Source organism: Larus michahellis, chromosome 16 (genome assembly GCF_964199755.1).
Source record: "Larus michahellis chromosome 16, bLarMic1.1, whole genome shotgun sequence".
NCBI classification, from domain to species: Eukaryota; Metazoa; Chordata; class Aves; order Charadriiformes; family Laridae; genus Larus; species Larus michahellis.
The window spans coordinates 2,731,130-2,750,258 of NC_133911.1; the positions used below are offsets into that span (position 1 = coordinate 2,731,130).

Consider the following 19,129-nt stretch of genomic DNA (forward strand, 5'->3'; position numbering starts at 1 on the left):
TCCTTAACTCTGCCCTAGATTTTGCTAGCGACTTTTGGTGCCAAAAATGGACACAGAGATTCTGACCTGCATGGACTTTGTTGATCAATGCAGATCGGATGTAAGCTGACCTATTTCTGTCACGCTTTTGGAAGGTGCTAAGAGGTTATGCTGCTTCAGCCAGTAGTGCAGTGCAGTAGGAACAGGTCTGTAAAAAGATGCGTTTGGTGCCAAGGACCTGACATCAGCACTGTATACATTTCAGGGAGTTTAATTTAGACCAGCTCTTCCAAAGGAAACGGGCCTTTTTTTGTTTTCGCTGTACGTGGATGTAAAACAGCGAGAAGTGAAGGACTGCCCAGGACTAGGTCCTTCCTAGCCATCAGCAGCAGCTCACACACAACTCTCATTAGCAGGTTTTAATCAAACTGTCCACAGTGCAGTAGAAGATGAGTAACATGTAGGAAGTGCAATAATAGACTGTGATCCAGAGAACCTCACGGAAACGTGTGTGTGAAGCTCAGTGTATGCTTGTTTTTGCAGCAATCACCACAGCAGCGCACGTGGACGGAGAGCCAACGCTCCATTAAATAAGCACCTCGCAATGAAAACACGCTGCCTTGTCATGCCGAGTGAATTACAATACCCACAGGTGCCAATAAGAAAAAGGCACACTAACAAGTGACCATTTACGGGGGACTCAATTTAAAGGCCAGAGAAAAGACACCCACTTTGAGATTTGGGTCATGTCTGAAGTGCAGAGTGCATCGGACTAAGGTTCTGCTATATTTGGGGCATAGAATTTTGTTTTGGTTCACAAGATGTGGGGACAGTTTGGGCTGCAGCGCCTCAAACCCTTGTAACCCCAGCTTCTGATCTGACGTTGAGCAGCTTGGAAGCCTGATGGAGGATTTTTTTTCCCCCGGAATGCTTTACACTCTTGATTTTTCCTCCATTTTTTCGTGTTGCTGTGAAATTTAATCGTGTTTTCTAGCCCTTTAGGCCTCACAAAGTCCGGCAGCTGCATTCTCATCTGGCTTGAAAGCTTATCCGCATACTTCTGAACCCCAAACAGGGATCGGGCCTGAGAGCCTCTCTGATTAAATGAAGTAAACCAAGCCCAAGAGACAGCTTGAGAAGCCCTTTCCACTATGCAGAAGGGAGATTGCCCACGATAAAACACATCGGGGCAGACAAATGCATTTAGGAAAACCTCCCCTTGAGTCTTACAGGTAAACTAGCGCTGTAGGAAACACGAGCCCAGCTTTGCACATGCATTACTACTGGGTTTATTTTAATGCACAGACATTTAAATTGGCTGCAGTACAATTCTAGTGCACGCTGCAGTGCCTCTTGCAAGGAGAGCATGTCTTAGCATACAGACAACAGTGATTTGCTGCAGTACAGAGAAGCTAAGAAAACCCTGTATTCCCTCCGGTCTGGTTCTATCTATTTAGCTTGTCTAACATAGAAACCATGATGCTAATCTGTCTATTTATCCCTCCTAACAGTGCAGCCGTGTTGCTATTATGGTACTTAATCCTTCAGCATAATTCACATAGTTGTCAGATAACAAGGCAGAATGGCCAGGTGGTAGCAATGCATCTATTTGGTATGGACTCTCTCGGAATACACAAGCTAAATTATTCCTCTTCATCTCACCCTACTGCTGATAGCACCCTCCCACGCTCGCGGTAGTCTTTTTAAGAATTTTAAATGCACGTATCTTCACCCAGGAGACAGGGCGGTAGTAGTATTGTCATCTGGGAGAAAGGAAACTGAGGAACGGAGACAAATACTCACAAAGTCTGTGTCAGGCAGTGACTTGAACCTATTTTTGGCCAGTGCTGTAATTCAGGATGTGTTTCCATCAGCAACCCAGGTGAGATGGGACAGCAGCTCAGAGTCACACGCAGTCTTTCCTCTCCCCATCAGGTGTGGTTCAGCAACCGAAGAGCGAGATGGCGCAAACAGGCGGGAGCAAACCAACTTGCAGCATTCAATCATCTGCTGCCGGGGGGCTTCCCGCCGACAGGAATGCCGACTCTCCCCCCGTACCAGCTTCCGGACTCCACCTACCCAACAACCACCATTTCCCAAGGTGAGCACCCGTTCACCTGCGCTGCTCCTCTTCTCTTGTCCTACGTCATCCCATTGTTCTTTCCCTTTCTGATTCATCACATCCTGCTAAGGCTCTTGTAATACATAGGTGGTTTTCCTTTAGTTGGGAAGACCAGGTTTTTCCTCAAGTCAATGGAAACTCCACAGTTTTCTCTTCTGTCTCTTGGTTCTTTCTGCTGTGTCAATGTGTCTCATGACTGTAGTTCTTCTGTTCAGCTTTGCAACAGTGAGCACATCAGTATAAAGCGAGTATCACATAGGTGATCCTTTGTTCTGGATAAAACTCCATACTGGGGTTCAGTGGAAGGAGTATTGCTAATTCCATTTGGCTTTGTCCTTGGCCTTTACAAAGGAATTTACGGCTTTGGTCTGAGAGAAAACTAAGAGAAAATACAGATATTTCATCCCAGGTTTGCCTATTTTGTACTGTGCATAAACAGTCACATGATACACTTACGGAGAACAGAGATGGTGGGACCCAGAAACTGAGATCAGGATAGCCAAACCATCCATCCATGCTTTGCACCGTTCCAACTGTAACACCCCGTGACTGTTTACCTCTGAACGCTCTCTCCACAGACGGGGGAAGCACTGTACACAGACCCCAGCCCCTGCCGCCATCCACCATGCACCAGGGAGGGCTCGCTGCGGCCGCCGCTGCTGACACCGGCTCTGCCTACGGGGCCCGACACAGCTTCTCCAGCTACTCGGACAGTTTCATGAATGCTGCAGCTCCTGCCAACCACATGAATCCTGTTAGCAATGGCCTCTCTCCACAGGTATGTGACCCGCTTCCATTCTCATTCTTTGGCTGAGAGTATTTGGCTGGTCCAGATCCTCTGAGAGCAGGGCAAGCTTCAGGCTAGCACAGTGTATTATGGTTAACAAGGCAGTTATTGTTATTGTCTTGGAGGCAGCCTAGTTAAAGCAATTAGTTAATTCGTTTATTGTCAGTATCTCTATCCTGAACTCAGCACTGTACTGCCAGAGCATTTGTGTCCTGTTAGTTCCCATATTCAGGTTAGCACACTGTAATCGCAAACACCAGGACCTAGAGCATCAGAAGACACAGCGTCCGTGTCTTCTCAGCCCTCAAAAAATATTCCAGTGCAGGTGCGGGCCCTTCAGTTGTGGATTTTAGCCTAATGACAGCACACTTGACTTTTTTAGTTACTTTTTGCAGGCTCTCTTTAGAAATAAACCGTGATTTGTGGGCAACTGATTTAGAGCTTACCTGAAGCCAGCTGGTCCAAGTCTGGCTGAATGTAGAAAGCCCTTATTTATGGAAGTGCCATGGATCTGAGCCTTCATTAAAACACAGGGATGTAGATCTGGGATTTAGTTTTGAGAAACTAATTGTCACGTAAACAATTCTGCAAACACTTTCCACAAGGTCAGAATAAGAGGCATAGGTAAGCTTTAAAGAACGAAAGATACATTTCATACTCATCTGTGTAAAAGAATGGAGTGTGTGTGTTTTAAGTTTACTGAGCAACAGCCGTGGCCTCCCCATGTAATACACCCTTGATTTCAAAATCCCTGCTTGAGCTCAGAATAGAGCACCCACGACCTGACTCTGGGATCTGTGCTCCAAGCCTCAGCCCAGCTGCCTTCCAAAGGGCCGTGTCCCAGGTTTGCTGCCAGTCGTGTGGGTGGCTTTTCAGTGCTGCATGTGACAGAGGAACAAGCCTCAGCAGTGCAGAGAGGTTAAAGTCTCCCTCGTTAGCGGGTCTAGAGAAAGCAAAGCTTGTGCTATGTGTTTGTGCTATGGGAGTAGAGTTCTGTCCTCAGCTGGTGGACTCTGCTGAAGTCAGTGGAGATGCCAGGATGTACGCCACCTGAGAATACGGCCCACCCTCTCTACCACTGTCCTCGGATAAGAATTCTAATTTTCTGCCACCTCATTAGATAGAGCCTTTGACCTTCTCTTTGATTTACTTGATGTAATCTGTCTTCCAACTGCATATTTACTTTTAAGTGGAACAAGGCACATACTGTATGGTGAAAATTAACTTGCAAGGACTTGTATTCATGTGGTGCCTGCCATCCCGGAGGGGTACCAAATATGTTTTACGTTTGCTCTCAATCACTTGTGAAATACAGAGACGTATGAAGTGCACTGCAGCGGTTGTTTCAGAGTGGCCAGTAACACTATTTAAGACGGGAAGTGCAAAATAATTTGAAACTACAAGGAGAAATTAGGTAGGCATCTGAAATGAAAAGGCTACAACTGTTTAGAGAGGAGTCCAATAAGCAGGGACATCAGAGAGGTATATAGATTTTAAGGTCCAATAGCTTGTGATCTCTCGAGTGTGAAAACAAACATTGAGTGTCAATGGAAAGAAGGAAATTTTGCAGCTTCTCTGAAATGGTATAAAAATCTCACTTCTAGCTTTGAATGGTCATAAGATAGAAAATGTAGAAGTGTGACTGGCATGAGACTGAATCTTGCCTCAAACAGTGTAATTTGTGGGGGAAATAGGGAGACATTTTTCTGACAAGGGATTTCTAATAGCACTGGGCTTGGGAGATGAGCATGTAATATGGAATTCAAAGGCAGACTGCAGGTTAGATGGTCCAGGGCACGTGATTAATTCAGATTATCACAAGTGCAATTTAGCACCATAGAATAAGTTAAGGATGAGATCCACGTGATAAGCTGCACGAGCACTAGACATATACAAGTCCATCATGCAATTTCCATTTCTGTAGCTTCATCATCTACTTGCTAGTCCTGCTCACTAAATCAGAGGCTCATTGAAATGACCAGACCAACGCTTTTTCTATGCTTATCCCTATCCCAAATTACCCTGCCCCCAGGCTCAGGCTAGGGGAAGATAGAGTCCTGAGCCAATAAGCCCTTTGTATGGGAAAGAGAGGATACATTATCTGGCACTCCTGAAGAAAAGAGAGCTTTGCACCCCCAAGAATGGGAGATTCCCATTTTCCTAATGCTTTTAATCATGTGAGGGCCAAGCTATCAGCATATAAATTCTTCTATTTCTTTTGTGCATAGAAAGGCTAACCCAGGTTATTTTATGACTGCTTTATATTTACTTATCTTGCTACCTCCGTGGCTTTCTAAGCTCTCTGCTGTTCCTAGTGGAAGGATGCAAGAAATACTCCTAACAGCATAAATGGGAACTCGTAGAAGCGTCCTCTTTTACGTGGCGGGGTGGGTAGAAGCTTTGTGATGTCTCAATATAGGACACTGTGTAAATTATTTGTGTGTAATTCAGCTATTCCACGGCATTACAGGTAAAACTCATTGCACCTCAGCCCTCTCATCCTCCTGTCCAGCTGTCTGTGGTATCTGGTTGCTCTCTGCAGGGGTAAATATCAACTACAGGGAAGAAGGGAGTTCAGGAGATAGGAAAAAAAAAATTGGGAATTTAAAATGATGGCAATTTGTCTGAGCTGCAAACAGACAGTTCTCTGGTTTCATCCCTTAGCAGCAGCAGGAGGGAGATTTCTTTGCAGTTTAGACAAGGAGGTGGGGGCCAGCCTGGCCGAGAGCTCCCAGCATTTGCTGCCGCTCGGCACGCTATCCAGTTACCCCGGGATTGGGTGTCCCGGCCAGAATCCACCAGACGGGCTCGGTGCTGGCAGCTGAAATTCTAGAGGAGATGCATGGCATTTCCATTCTCACAACAGAGAAAAGGGGATTACGTTTGGCCTCTGCGGGCTTGGTCCCCCCACGCACACACGCATTTTAGTCCTCCCCCTCCTGACAGAAGGAGCAGGCACTGCTGGAAGTTTTACCCAGACTTCACATGGGAAATGGGCACGTTTTTGCTGGTTTTCCAGCCTGTAGCACACACAAAGCCTTGCGCCTGTAGGGCTCTGCTGCTGGATCTCTAAAGCATTTCCCATGCAGTTTTCCCAGTGTAGGGGCCGTTCTGCCTCTATTCCAGACCTGCGGAGTGAGAGGTCAGCGGGGAATGTTTGTCTTCAGCTACTTCATCCCATGATGATGTTTTTTGTGACGCTTCCTATGAGAGCACCAGCTTGGTTGTGCAAAGGATGGTCCCACATGATTAAACCACCACCTAGCATGGTCTCTCTCATGTCATACTCCTTCCTAGACCTTAGTGAGAGTCCTCAGGGTAACCCGAGGAGTGATCTGTGATGGTTTCGTGCTGGGACACCCTTGGTAGGAGAGAGATCTTGCTCTGAGTGTTGCCTGTTGGAGAAAGCAAACTTCACAGGCTGGCCAGCTGCAGCCAGATGAGTCACCTTGCATCTGCCAGGATGCACGGAGTGGCTGCAGCAGGCACGGATTATCAGAGAGTAGCTCAGTACTGGGGAGGCAGAACGTGCAAGCAGCAAGGTCCCCGTCGCTCCCCAGAGGTCGTGTGGGTCAGCAGCAGCTGTCACAGATTCAGCTGGGCTGACTCAGTGGCTCCTAACTGCCTCCGAGCTGGCATTAATGCCTGTGCCAAAACTTAGCAAAGATATAGAGACCCAAAGCAAAGTTAAATATGAAGAGTGAGTAACCAGTTAGCAGTCATACTGAGTGTGATTTCTGGCCCTGGAGCTTCAGTCTCATCATTTCTCATGAGTGGGTTGTAAACCAAGTGTGTGCGTGGGCGGGTGGGATTTCAGATACACCGTAAATATTTCCAACTCATTTTTGTCCCACAGAGGAATCATTTCCCATTTATTTGAGAATACCTATCAACCTCAGCTAGAACAAGGCCAGGCACCAAGACAGCCTTAGCAGGTCATGCTTCACATTGGCATCAAGAACAAGCTTTGCATCCGTCTGTTTTGAAGTTCAGACCTGTGCTAGCTGAGTACTGTCCCTGAGTGTGGCTGAGGTAAGAATTGAGAGAAATAGCTCGATGTAACGGTCAACTCAGTACTAAGTCCAGTTGTGTCCTGATCAGCATCCGACAGTCCATCCAGAAGTGTGTACGCTGCAGTGCGAGCTGAGGTGGGAGGAAATTAGGTGAATTAAGCAGCACATTACAAGTCAACATAAAGAGAAAAGTGAGACATTTGACTGCGCCTCTGCCGTTTGCGATGATGGGAAATTCTCTGAGTGCTTTTCAAACAGCAAAGCAGTAGGGTCGTATTGTATTCTGCGCTGCTTTCATCTCTAGCACATCCCTTCTGCCTTTTAAAATGTCTTCATGTTTTTTAGGAGGATTTTGTCCACTGCTTCGCCTCCTAAAATTCCTGCTGCCCTTTTAGATCCAGGCCTGTATCTTAAATCTGTCTGACCGTTCACTGTAGCACGGTTGAGGTCTTGCAAAGGGTTGTTAAAAGCAAAAGATCATTAGTTTGATGCAGATGGCCCCTGTCTAGCTGGAGAACGTATTAAGGTATAGTTAAGTCAGGCGCTTCCTATACTTTCACAACATGTTATTTCTGAGACCTTTGAATCTTTTAACAAACCCACAGGATCACCCAGAGATTAAGACAATTCCAGAAATACATAGAGCCAAGAGAAACTTGTTCATCATCTCATATTTATTGCTTTAATTTTCTCAGGGATTTTGGTGGCTTTTTTGCTCCATGAGCAAATTCATTCCCAGTGTAATGGCAGTATCTGAAGGTTGGAGGCAGATTTTACAATTTCTGGTTTATCACCATTTCTTGATAGCGTTCCTGGAGGGACACTTGAGACACAGGTCAGGCTCTGCCCACAAATTTACACTCCAGACTCAGGGATCTTCTCAGTCTGCACAACCGTAGCACAGTTTTGTTTTCCCTGACATCATCCCAGGGCTCCAGTCTCTTCCACCATCCAGGCTAACATTTTCCTCAGCCTCACTGGGGTGGGATTAGAGATCATCTGAATCCCTGTCAGGAGCACACTGATCCTGGCAGAAGTGTGAGAAGAGCCAGCTGAGCCCTTTTTTTTTTTTTTTTTTTTTTGGGAAACCTGGCAATTGGGAAGCATACAATGTTAGCTGGCAAGAGGGGAGCAGGCATCATAGTGTCTGGCTCCAGTGAGACAGCGCTCCTTCCTTCAGTGACACGGATCCCTTCTGTCTGGTTCCTTTTTTTTCTTTTTTTTCTTTTTTTTTCCCCCTTTTTTTTTTTTTTGTCGGAGACACTGTGCCTATAATAAGCATTCAAAATGAGTCTTGCTGGGCCAGGAGAAGGGGAGGGGAAGAAAAAGGGGGAGGAGAGGGTGAGATTTGGGGGGGGAGGGGGAAAGGGAGGAGGGGGTTTAAATAGCAAAGAATTAGAAAAAAAAAATCTGATGCAAATCACTAGTAGAGAGAAAATTATGTGCAATTACCCAAGCGATACTGGGCAGCCGTGCCCACCCCAACCAACAAGATCTCATTAACAAGCAGAAAATAAGATTGAAATGGTGTGTAAAAGAGCTGAAAAATGAATTTGAATGCTGCATTTGTCCACAATTACCCCCTCGTTCACACATATTTTATTGCAATTTTTTTATTATTCTTAATCTTTCCATCCCTCAAAGCAGATTGGGAACATCCTGGCATTACAGTTGCTGAGGGAGGAAGCATTAAGGATTCCCCGTTTCCCTGAAAGGAGACCCTTCTCTCGCTCGAATTTTAAAGGGTTGGTTTTGGACGGATAAGGATTCATTTCTCTGGCTTATCTTGGTGTAGGAACATGTTCTTCTAATATTCTTTAACCTCTGCTGCTCTTGGATGCCACCCCACACGAGCGTGTTTTTTTAACCTTGCCTCCTGGGTTCCTCTACCTCCTTTTTCCATCACTCCTTCCCCTTTCTCCTAACCTCCTTTTCCACTCCCGTTTTTTTTCCTTGTGGTCTCTGTCCTTTTCCCCCCACACTGTCTCCTCCGCATTCCCCCTGCAGCCCCATCTCTCTAGAGGACCGTGATTCCCTCAAACGAAGTATCTGCCCTTCAGAAAGTGGCTGCTGTCCCTTTTCTGAGTCTCAATTATTCCTCGCACCCTATTTCTTTCTCAGCGAGCGGTCTCCAGCCTCCCCACGACCTTGCGGCAGATTGCACGCAGGATTTTTGGAGGAGGAGGTGAACACGTGCTAAAATCCGTGTCCTTTTTTTTTTTTTTTTTTTTTTTTGCCAAGGGGAATGGGAGCTCCAGGTTTCTCTCTGGGAGAAACTGGCTCTGCTGAGACTGCGTTGGCGTTTTCCCTTGCTTGGTGTCAAATGCAGCTCCATCTCTCTAAACTTTTAACCTATGTGTCCCAGGAAAGCTGGTAGTTTTTCCATTAAAGTTTCTTACTTTCTTTTTTTTTTTTTTTTTTTTATTTAACCAAACAAAGCCCATCTGCTCTTGTCAATTAGACGCCTCTGCTGCCAGCAACGGGAAAAGGGGAGAATGGAACATTTTTCTCGTGTGAAAATGGATACGTATTTATTTGCCTGATTCCTAATGACTGTTTCTGCGAGCGAAGGAGTAGGGTGGGAAGGCGGAAATTCGTGTCTGAGGGGTTAAAACGCTTTCCGTCAATCTTCAGGTTTCATAACTTTCCTCGATTGATTTGGATGCTCAGGTCCTATTGGAAACTGATTTCAAACAAATAAGGCAGCATCTTATCGCCTGAACCCTAACTCTGGGTGGCACTGGTTGTGTTTATTCCTATGTGATTTCCACTCTAGACATCGTTCTCTGTGTGTTTTACTAGATATTAAAATATTAGAAACATGGAAGGATTTCAGAGCAGTTGGTTCCTGAGCCTTGAATACGATAGGAGCTTTGTCATTACCTCTGGTGGGTGCAGGATCAGCCCCTGTGGCACTGCACTATTTGTAAAGTATCAGAAGTAGATAAATTGGGGAGAAAGGGGAATAAGGAGAAAACAGGAGAAGAAAACAGGAGAAAAAACCTAAGGAGAATGACAAGACCAGTGACAGCAGGAAGAAGAAATGCAGGGAGGTGTGAAAGTGTCTGATAAGTCCCCAGATGTCAGAGCAGGGAGCACGTATTAAGGCACACAGGGCTAAGACACGGAAATCTGTACCCAAAATCTTTAAATATCCCTTCCCACCCAGACCTCACTACCTGCTTATGGGGTGGTGGGAGCAAAGCTGGAGCCGGGTGGGTGGAACAGGCGTTGCAGGGGCTGTAATTCCTGCTGAAATCCAGACAGGTCTGGTGAAACAGTCTGAAACACCTCTCCTCTGGGTCCTGTCTCTTCTCCACACCAGGGAGGGTAAGAAGGACTTGGCTGGCAAACACAGACTTGGAGAATTCAAATGCAGGATTTGCCCTGCTTTATGATTAATAAGGGAACTCGAGACAAGGCAGGCAGGGCAGATAGAGAAAATGAGAGATTAGCAATTAATACAGCATCCAGCCTGGCGACAGGCATTTCGGAGCGACCTCTGGCATTCAGAGGCGAGTGTTTCACCGCGTGGCTCGAAGAGCTGCAATAACCGAGGGACTGGGGAGCTGGTGCTGAGCTGCGAGAGGAATCAAGGGACCGCAGCGGGGAAAGGCAGCCCTGGAATGAGGGATGCAAGATAGAGGGGAAGCTTAAAAGGGAGGAATGCAATAAAAGGAATAATTAGGATTCAGAGGCAGGGGCATGCACGCGTGCTCTTGCACGCCTGTATGCACAAGGGCATCGATGTCCTGCGTGCGCATTCTGTGTGTGCACACCGGTGTGTGCCCATGCTTTGTGTGTGCCTGTTAAAATCTAGCAACAGCATAACAGCTGTGCTCCAGCTGTGCCCTGGCTGTGAAAAGCCATCTATGGTAGGAAAAATCTACAGCAACGTACTTCACAATGGATCAGGCGCTAACCCCAACCTGCCCCCTTCTTTTTTCCACAAAGAGGGGTTGTGGAAAGTGTATTAACTTCAGTGGGTGCGACAGAAGAGCAGAGATACTGTGCTAGGAGAGGAGGTGGGAGAGCGTATGGCAGGTATACGCAGGTCCATCGCTCTCCTTGAGAGCCTCAAGCCTGCCCCAGCTCAGGAAACACTACGCTGAAGATGGATGTAGGATTGTGCGTTGCTCACATAGTTCCACGTTAGGGGAAAATGCCGTGACCTCCAGCTTTCCCAGAGCTGATGGATGCATTTTGAAAGGGATCTTTATGCAGTATGCTTTATCTTCTGTTCGCTTCACCACCTACGTGTGCTAATGACGCCAGAAGCTTGCATTCGCTCCCATCCCAAAGCCAGCCAGCTGCTGGGATCATTGACGGATGGGTTGCAGCATCTTGGGGCAAAGGCTGCAAAGCAGGACGTATGGGGCTGAGAGGACAGGGAGGACTTGGTGGGGGGCTGTATCCATCTCTGGAGCATCCTGGAGGGCTGCTCAGAAGAGCTGGTAGGCCCCGAAGCTTCAGGAGGGGTTGATATGGGGAAGATATGGGGGAGATGTCCCCTAAAGGGATACTGTGCTGGTCTTTTGTGAGAGGTGGAAGGGAGTTTGGGTATTGTGTCAGCTCGCAGAGCGTTTGTCTTGCTGGCTTTCTTGATGTACCGTGTGTGGAGGGGGGAGCAGTATATGGCCGTGCAATACGTGCTTTAGCAGTGTTGGGTCACAGGGCTGTGCGGGGGCTTCTGTAGTGGAAGGGGAGCATGGAAAGTGCAAAGGAGAGGAGATACAGCTGCATATGCAACAGATCAGTAATGGGGGGCTATCAGGTTGTGGGGGGCAAGCAACGTGGGGGTTTCCAGCTCGCAGAGCGGTGGCCGCGAGGGAAGATGGCACGGGCGCAGCAAGGCCTCCTGCTGCAAGATGCTGCCTCTTGCCTCCATCAGACAGGCGTGCACGGGATCAATTTACAGCGGGGGCTGAAGATCAGAAATGCAAGCAGGGTCTGGGGGGTGTGAGTAGAAAATTGATCAAAGGTGCAGAGGGTCTTAGCTCGCTGCGGTAAGCTGGAGTCAGCCCTTAAGCCTATCCAGTTTGGAGATGAGGGGGATCTTATTTCAGGGAATAAGTACCTGAAACGGAATCGTGAGCCACATAGGGGAAAGGGTGGTGAGCTGATATAGGAAAATCACAGGGACTGGCTTAAGAGATTGAAGGGAAAGAGGCAAGGCTGACACCGAGGGGGTTGTTTTGGGGTAGGAATTCACCCACCAAGCCAGCGCAGCGCTGGAACAGGGATGTCCGAGCGGCCCACGCTGCTGGGAGCTCTCACCGTGACTCTTGCTTCAGTGCAAAGCTGGGTATGGGACCCACCGATGCATGGGGCCAAGCCTGGGTTGAGACAGGCCCTGTGGGGAGCTCACTTGTTAGTTTGGGGAAAATATCTGTGCTGCTGCATGCCCCACACCTCCCTCTGGCTGCTGTTTTGGAGGGACAGTGGTGGGGGTATGCTCCTGAAAGGGAGTGGGGAAGAGGGAAAGCTGCTGTTGTCTTTCCTCTGAGATCCAGAGCGGCAGAGAGAGCCCCTCACAGCTTCCTCTCTCTCTGTCTCTCTCCCAGCTTTTCTTCCCCCTCTCCCTTCCCTTCTTCCTCCCTCTCCTCTCTCCTTCCATTTGATGTGGAGGAGAGCTGTCTGCCACTCGCGCGTCTGTACCGAGAAGGGATCAGAAGTTTCAGCGAGCGCTCGGCGCCTCTCCTTTGATCCATGTCCTGAGGCCTGCTTGACAGCGAAAAAAAGCATGGAGACAAAACGACTCAGTCAAAGTGATTCCTGACAACTGTCTCCATGAGATAAGGAAGCTCTCTGTGTCTTGGTTTTTTTTTTTTTTTTTTAATACCGCCTCTCCGTTTCCATAAGAAGCGGAGTCACTTTAAACCAGAAGAGCCAGCCAACAGCCAAGCTGCACAGAGAACAGCCGAGCAGAGAGTGCCTGGCTGAGCTTTATCATGTTTCCTGTCTCCCTTTCCATTCCTTTCCCCCTCTTTTTTTCTTTTTTTTTTTTAAATAAAACCCCCCTCATTTTCCCATTTTTCTTTCCCTCCTTTCTACATGCTGCGTTACCCTGCCACCTTACCCCAATGCTGCCTCTAATTATGCAGTTACAGAGAAAGCCCAGCGCATTTGCAGGTGGCCGGGACATTATTCAGCTCAATCCCAACCACAGGGAAATGCCTGCCGTCCCCGCAAGGGGCTGGGGGGAGAGAGAAAGCCCTGTACGTTATCTGACAATAACCAATCCTTTTAGGGATCGGCAGCAGGCCTCATTAATAGCGAGGCATTATGCACTGCTGGCCACTTAAGTGGTCCTTAGAGCTGTTCCCCTGCTGCTGAGCCCCAGATTTTTTATTATTGTTTTATTTTCCCTTGCCTAGTTCATGTCACTTACGCAGGGAAGTGTCTCCCCCTTTCCCTTCTCGCCTCCGGGTTGCTTGCAGGAATGAGTTTGCAAGGGCTCAGCAACACTAATCCACACTGGAGGGTGCAGGACTTGGCGTGCGTGTTGGCACACGGGGGAGCAGGATACACGCCTTGGAAGGGGACTGTGCTTGCAGCTGAGCTGTCAGGGGGTCCCCAAACACATGGGCTCCCTCCAGGATAAACGCGATGCGTTGTCACCCTTTGAGGGTGCCAGAGCACTGGCACAGGCTGCCCAGAGAGGTTGTAGAGTCTCCTTCTCTGGAGATACTCAAAACTCGACTGGATGCGTTCCTGTCCAACCTGCTCTAGGTGACCCTGCTTTGGCAGGGACGTTGGACTAGATGATCTCTGAAGGTCGCTTCTAACCCCTACCATTCTGTGATTCTTTGATTCTGTGAAAGGGACAGGGAGGTGGCCTCACAGACCATGATGCTGAGGGCAACCTGGCTTGGACACACGAGACAGGACCACTTAATCCAGGTGAGGAGCTGGGGGAAAGCAGACGTGGCTTGGCTCACTCTGCTCCTGCGCTTCCCCATCCTCAAGTTGGTAAAGCTGGACGGGACTTAGGGTCTGCCTGAGGTGACAAAGCTTGGCTTAGGAGCGGGCCTAGAGAGGGGTAGGTGGCTTAGTGATCCCTGGCAGGACGATGATGAGGGCAGGGATCAGAGTTTGTCCCAGTGACGCAGAGCCTCTTTGCCAGGGAGTTCCTCTTCCCCTCCGCTCGCCATAATTAGGCTATTGTTGTAGCGCCTGCTCCGAAGTCAAACTCCATTAGCATGCAGGATGGGGGGTGGAGGGGAGCGAGGGAGGACACACGGAGGGAGAGATTCCCTTCCCCCCAGAACTGCGCTGTGCTGCGCTGATAAACAGTAAATATCGGGGAACAGGATTTCCACATTATCTGAGCGCGGCAGAAAATCAAAATTTCAGTCTAAATCCGAGGAGACGAGGCTCATAAGCTCCTCCAGCTGATACAGACGCCGAGCCCAGCCGGCAAGGCTCAGGAGGCACAAAATAACATTTTTTCATTCAAAAAAAAAAAGGGGAAGAAAAGAAAGAAAAAAGAATGAACGAGAGGGGAAAAGCAAGAAATATTTGGGGGCTGACTGCAAGGAGGGGAGAAGAAGAGGTGGTGCAAAGCAGAGCATTGTCTGATGTTGTAGCCCTTTTCTGATGAGGAAATAAATACCCGGGTGGATTGGGGGGGGGTTGGATGCTGCCCATCCAATGAACTTTCCAATCGGTGTCTCTGGCTCAGCAGAGTGTTGCTTGGGGATCGACCTGTAGGACACTGACAGCTGCTGGAGGATGATGGCAAACCTTTAATTAGCGATTAAAGTGCGCAGCTGAGCACAAATCCAGCCCCGAATTAGGAGCCACATGGGGTCTCCCCGACCCTAAAAGCCAACACCGGATTCAGCAGCTCTGTCAGGAGCATGGGTCTGCCAGCTCTAATGAAGCTCTGGGCCACGCATGCTGCTAATAGCATCTCCGTGCCCTGCTCCGGCCCAGCAGACGGGGCAGGAGCCACCCCGGCTGGGCACCAACTCCTCCCGTGGGACTCATGTGCTGCAGCGAGGAGGCGGCGATGCCCAGGTTGCCTGGGAACTGCGTCTTGAGGGGGCACGGAGGTCCCTAAAAATGAGCAGCGGCAGTGAGAGCAGGTCAGCGATGCGGGAGAGCTGGGCTGGAGGTGGTCACTGGTATTGCAGTGAAAAAGGGACACGGTTCTGCCTGCTTCTAAAGGAATTTGCTCCTTCTTAGTCTGTGGCGTGGTTTCACGGTGCTTTCTGTTCTCCCAGGCAGCAAGGTGGTTTCAGCTCTAGATAGGACTGGCATTCCTAGGGCGTTCAGCTTAGCTACTTGCTGTGTCCCAGACATTTTTGCATCCTTGGCTGAAACCGTGCTCTTTCCTGATCTTGCCTACATATGAAACTCCATAAAAGCATCGTTCGCTGCAGAATCTGTAGCTCCAGGTTTTTAGCCCAAGGGAATGCATGTTTCTGTACAACACCAGAAGCTTTGAGCTCTCCCTGGGGCTTTTAGTCATCGCTGCTTGGAACAATGGAGGAAAAGAAAGCAGGGACGAGTTGCAGAAAATGTTTTCTTGGTTTCTGTAGCATCCACTTCTGTCCTTCTGCTCCCATCACTGGGCCAAAGGCTCATTATAACTCAGAAAGCGAATAAATTCCTGACTCTGAGCTGCTTCCTTAGCTCTCAGTCTCTGCCTAGCTCCCATGAATGTCCGTTCCCCTTTCCCCACCTCATTTCTATGTCCAACTATAAAGTGGCATCTTTCACGCAAAGAATTTTAGGGTCTATGTTACAGCTCCAGCGGGTTTCTAGTATAGACTCCCCCATATAGATCCAGGGGACATTGGTGGAACTGAACCTCAATTATTTAGGTTTCTCATAGGCAAGACTTAAGGCTCTCAGTAACTTCAATGCTTGAGTGACTTCTGCTGCCAAGGAAAGGAGGGGGTTTTATTTCAGATGAGGAGGAAGCAGGTGTAACAGATCCCTGTTGGAAACATCAGAGCCTTTCGGACTGGCAAACTGACTTGCACTTTTTAAATTATGGGAACTTATGGGATGCTGCTGCTGGCGTAGGATGTCCCAGCCCCTTTGCACTGTCGGCTTAGATCTTGCTCTGTACTGTTCTCTCTTCTCTTCAGTATTGCCGTAGGTAGAGAGGGCTGGTTTTCAGGAAGAATTTGTCCTTTCCCTTCTCACAGGTGTTTACACAGACAGCCCAGAAGTCCTAAAACTGAAAATCTGAAAGTCAGAACTAGGGTGGCATCTTTCTGATCACATCATCTGGGTCTGAGGTCAATGCTACCAGAGTGGCCAAGCCATTTTCACATCAGCTTAGAATCTGTTCATGCATTTTAAAGAGCAAATGCCCCACATCTCTTTAAAAATTAAGATCTTAATCCTGTACCTTAAGATTGGTATTTCAAAATCCTTTGGCATGCATGCAGGGCTTTCTTCTGCTGTTTAGCAGAGTTAGCATTGCCTTAGGTTTCACTGTTTGAACGGTCGTCAGCACAGAGTTTTGGCCTCCATTAACTACAAGAAAGGATGATTTAACACTGAAACATGTGCTGGACTGCTAATCAGCACGCACTGATGTATCAAATATATCTCACCCAACACAAACCCCATCCAGGGGATATATAGAAAGTCATGGGGATATTTGACTCTAAGTATCTCCAGTGTCTTTTACTATCCAGCTTCTTTTACCTACAGCACTGAGCCTCAGACAGCTCTTGCTCTTGGCCTGTTGGCCAACCCATTGTGTGCTCTGGTTTTTCCCTTTGCGTCCACGTCATTGCACCAGAAGATTGCCAGTCCCCCCATCAACCCCACCATCTATGGCCTCTTCCTCCTTCGCCCAGCGCTCGTAACCCAGCTCCCGTGTCTCTCTCTGCCTTCTCCCCTTGCTTTATTTCACCCGGGGTCTCAGAGCTGCGGTCCCTGCAAGAGGGTTTCTCAAACCACTCAAGAGCCGCAGGCTTGTCTGGAGGGCGAGAGGTCAAGCACTAGCAAGTGTTTCTGTTTAGTTCCAGATACCAGCCTGACAGGTGGGTGCCTCTTGATTAATTCCCAGCTCCCCTAAATGCTCCCGTCATCATGTGCTGTGGTCCCGATCAAACCTAGGCAAGGTTGGGGGGGGAAAAGAGGAGAATATTGGAATGCATTAGGCTCTCTCCATTCAGGCTCTTGCAATGGGACTGTGGGCTGGAACAGTTGCAGATCTTCACCTCCAGCACTCGTCGCGCTGACAGTACTTTCAAGTAAAGATGTGTGCTTAGAAAGTACAGCCAGAAACCTTCAAAGACCCCGGTTCCCCTAGCTTGGCTGCTGTGGTGCAGTTCTGAACTAACCGCGTCTTCTTGCTAATCTACAGTGATGCAAATGTCCAGCTGAGGTTGATATCATCCAGGAAAATAAGGATTTGGGATCAAGGGAGCATCCTCATTATCTGAGCTGACTTGAGCCTCTGGAGGTGGGCTCTGATGAGGTTTGTGAGCTCTGTGTGGTGCAAAGTCTGGCAGCTTGTGTTGGTTCCTGACTGCTAAGAGTTATGGTAGCACGATTTCAGTAATCTTGGAGGCAGCAGAGTCAAGATGTGGTGATTCTCCCTTTCAGACTGTCGTCATTTAAAGGTAACAACAAGAGAATATCACTCAAATTCATTCCTTTTAACTAACACACTTCCATCAAGGGCTCAGTCATCTTACACGCTCTATAAGATGAGTGCAGAGAGACAGGGATCTTCAGAAAATGAGTCAGACCTCAGAAAAGCTGAATCACTCTTTGTTGACACCACAGACTACGGAGATATTTATTTTGTCTTTATTGGAACAAGTCTTTTGCTAGACTCCAAGTCGGAGGAGTTCTCTTTCCCTCTTTCTCTCTCTCATTCCATCTTTCACGCACGTGGGTTTATAACTCTGTCCAGAAATGCTGGAAATCATAGAATCATAGAATCGTTTGGGTTAGAAGGGACCTTAAAGATCATCTAGTTCTAACGCCCCTGCCATGTTCTCACCAGAACATCTCTGCACACATCCACGCTGGAGAAATTCCCAAGGTTGACATAGCTGAGTGAATTTCAGAGAGTAGGTAAATCCCATTTACCCACCTAATGCTCTGCAAGGTCCTGCCGAAGGTTTCAGTGGAAGAACTCAAGAGAGGGAAGGTGGTTTAATGTTTGTGTGCTAACTCGCAGGGTTGCCCAACCCTGGCGAACTACTGACTTTTGTCTGCAGTGCTTTCCCCATCCACGTAACAGGGAGGGTTAACATGGATCCGCCGTGCAGGAATGCGGAGAGGCTAAAATCACAAAGGGCTACAAAATACAATGAAGAGCAGGGAAGGACAAATCCGGCATCCTAGAGGTGTTAAAGCCTCATGAGCAGCAAAGCATCCAGTGCTGAGGTCCTAGGGAAGCAGCCAATGCTTGAGCACTATTTTTTTTTGTACTTAAAAACCTCCCAACTTATTAAAATTTTGCCCGGCTGCATCTCTTGCTTATTCAAATACTGCCAATTTCCGTGGATTTCATATCAGCTCCCAGCATCTCCCAGCCTCAGTGCTTGGGTTATATGGGAAGAGAGAGAGAGAGGGGGAAAAAAACTGCAAGCAAAATAAAAGCCGCTATCTGACAGAATCTCTCCTGGGGATCTCAGTTATTAAAAAAAAAAAAAAAAAAAAAAAAGAATCATTTTTCTCTTAGCTGGTGTTTGTTGAATGTGCAGGAGCCATAGGCAAATTTTTGCTAATTTTGTGCATGCTTTTATCATACTGGTGATTCACTGGCAGCTTTATCCTCCGATAAGTGGATTAGTTGTTGAGCTAAACAAAAAGGTGTTTGACAACCAGGAAGCTCTAAAGAACATATTTGTTTTCCAAATAATGGAGCTGTGTTTGTTGCTCAGTGCAGTGTGGGGTGTTGTCGTGAATTTCATTAGCCCAAAGGAAAGGCCTCAAAGCTTTTCTCCCTTACACAGGGCTGTGGTTCAGTAGGAACATCTCACTCCTATCAGCGGCAGGTTATTTGATTTTACTTTTTTATTTGCTTTGGTCTGGTAGTTTGGCCCCAGAGTGATGCCGATTAGGGAGTGGCTGATAAGCTGTGTCGGTGTGAGAGCACGGCATCTTTTGGAGGTGGGGCCGGGCACACACCAGCTTCATTTGGGAGTAAGCATCACTGTAAGCAAGATGGTTAGCAGAGCCCTGTGGCTCGCAATTAGACCCGAACTCGTAGGGCTGGGAGCTAAACTGAGGGCACAGAGA

At 48.0% G+C, this 19,129-nt stretch overlaps 1 protein-coding gene across 4 annotated transcripts in view; it reads left to right on the plus strand.

Moving 5' to 3' along the window:
- The window catches only part of PAX7 (paired box 7), a 102,502-nt gene that overhangs the window by 61,792 nt on the left and 21,581 nt on the right, over nucleotides 1–19,129 (plus strand). For all 4 annotated transcript variants that reach the window (XM_074560397.1, XM_074560396.1, XM_074560399.1 and 1 more), the window contains exons 6-7: nucleotides 1,915–2,080; nucleotides 2,680–2,879. In XM_074560397.1, coding sequence (XP_074416498.1) covers nucleotides 1,915–2,080; nucleotides 2,680–2,879 — 366 coding nt within the window. The remainder of the gene's footprint in view (nucleotides 1–1,914; nucleotides 2,081–2,679; nucleotides 2,880–19,129) is intronic.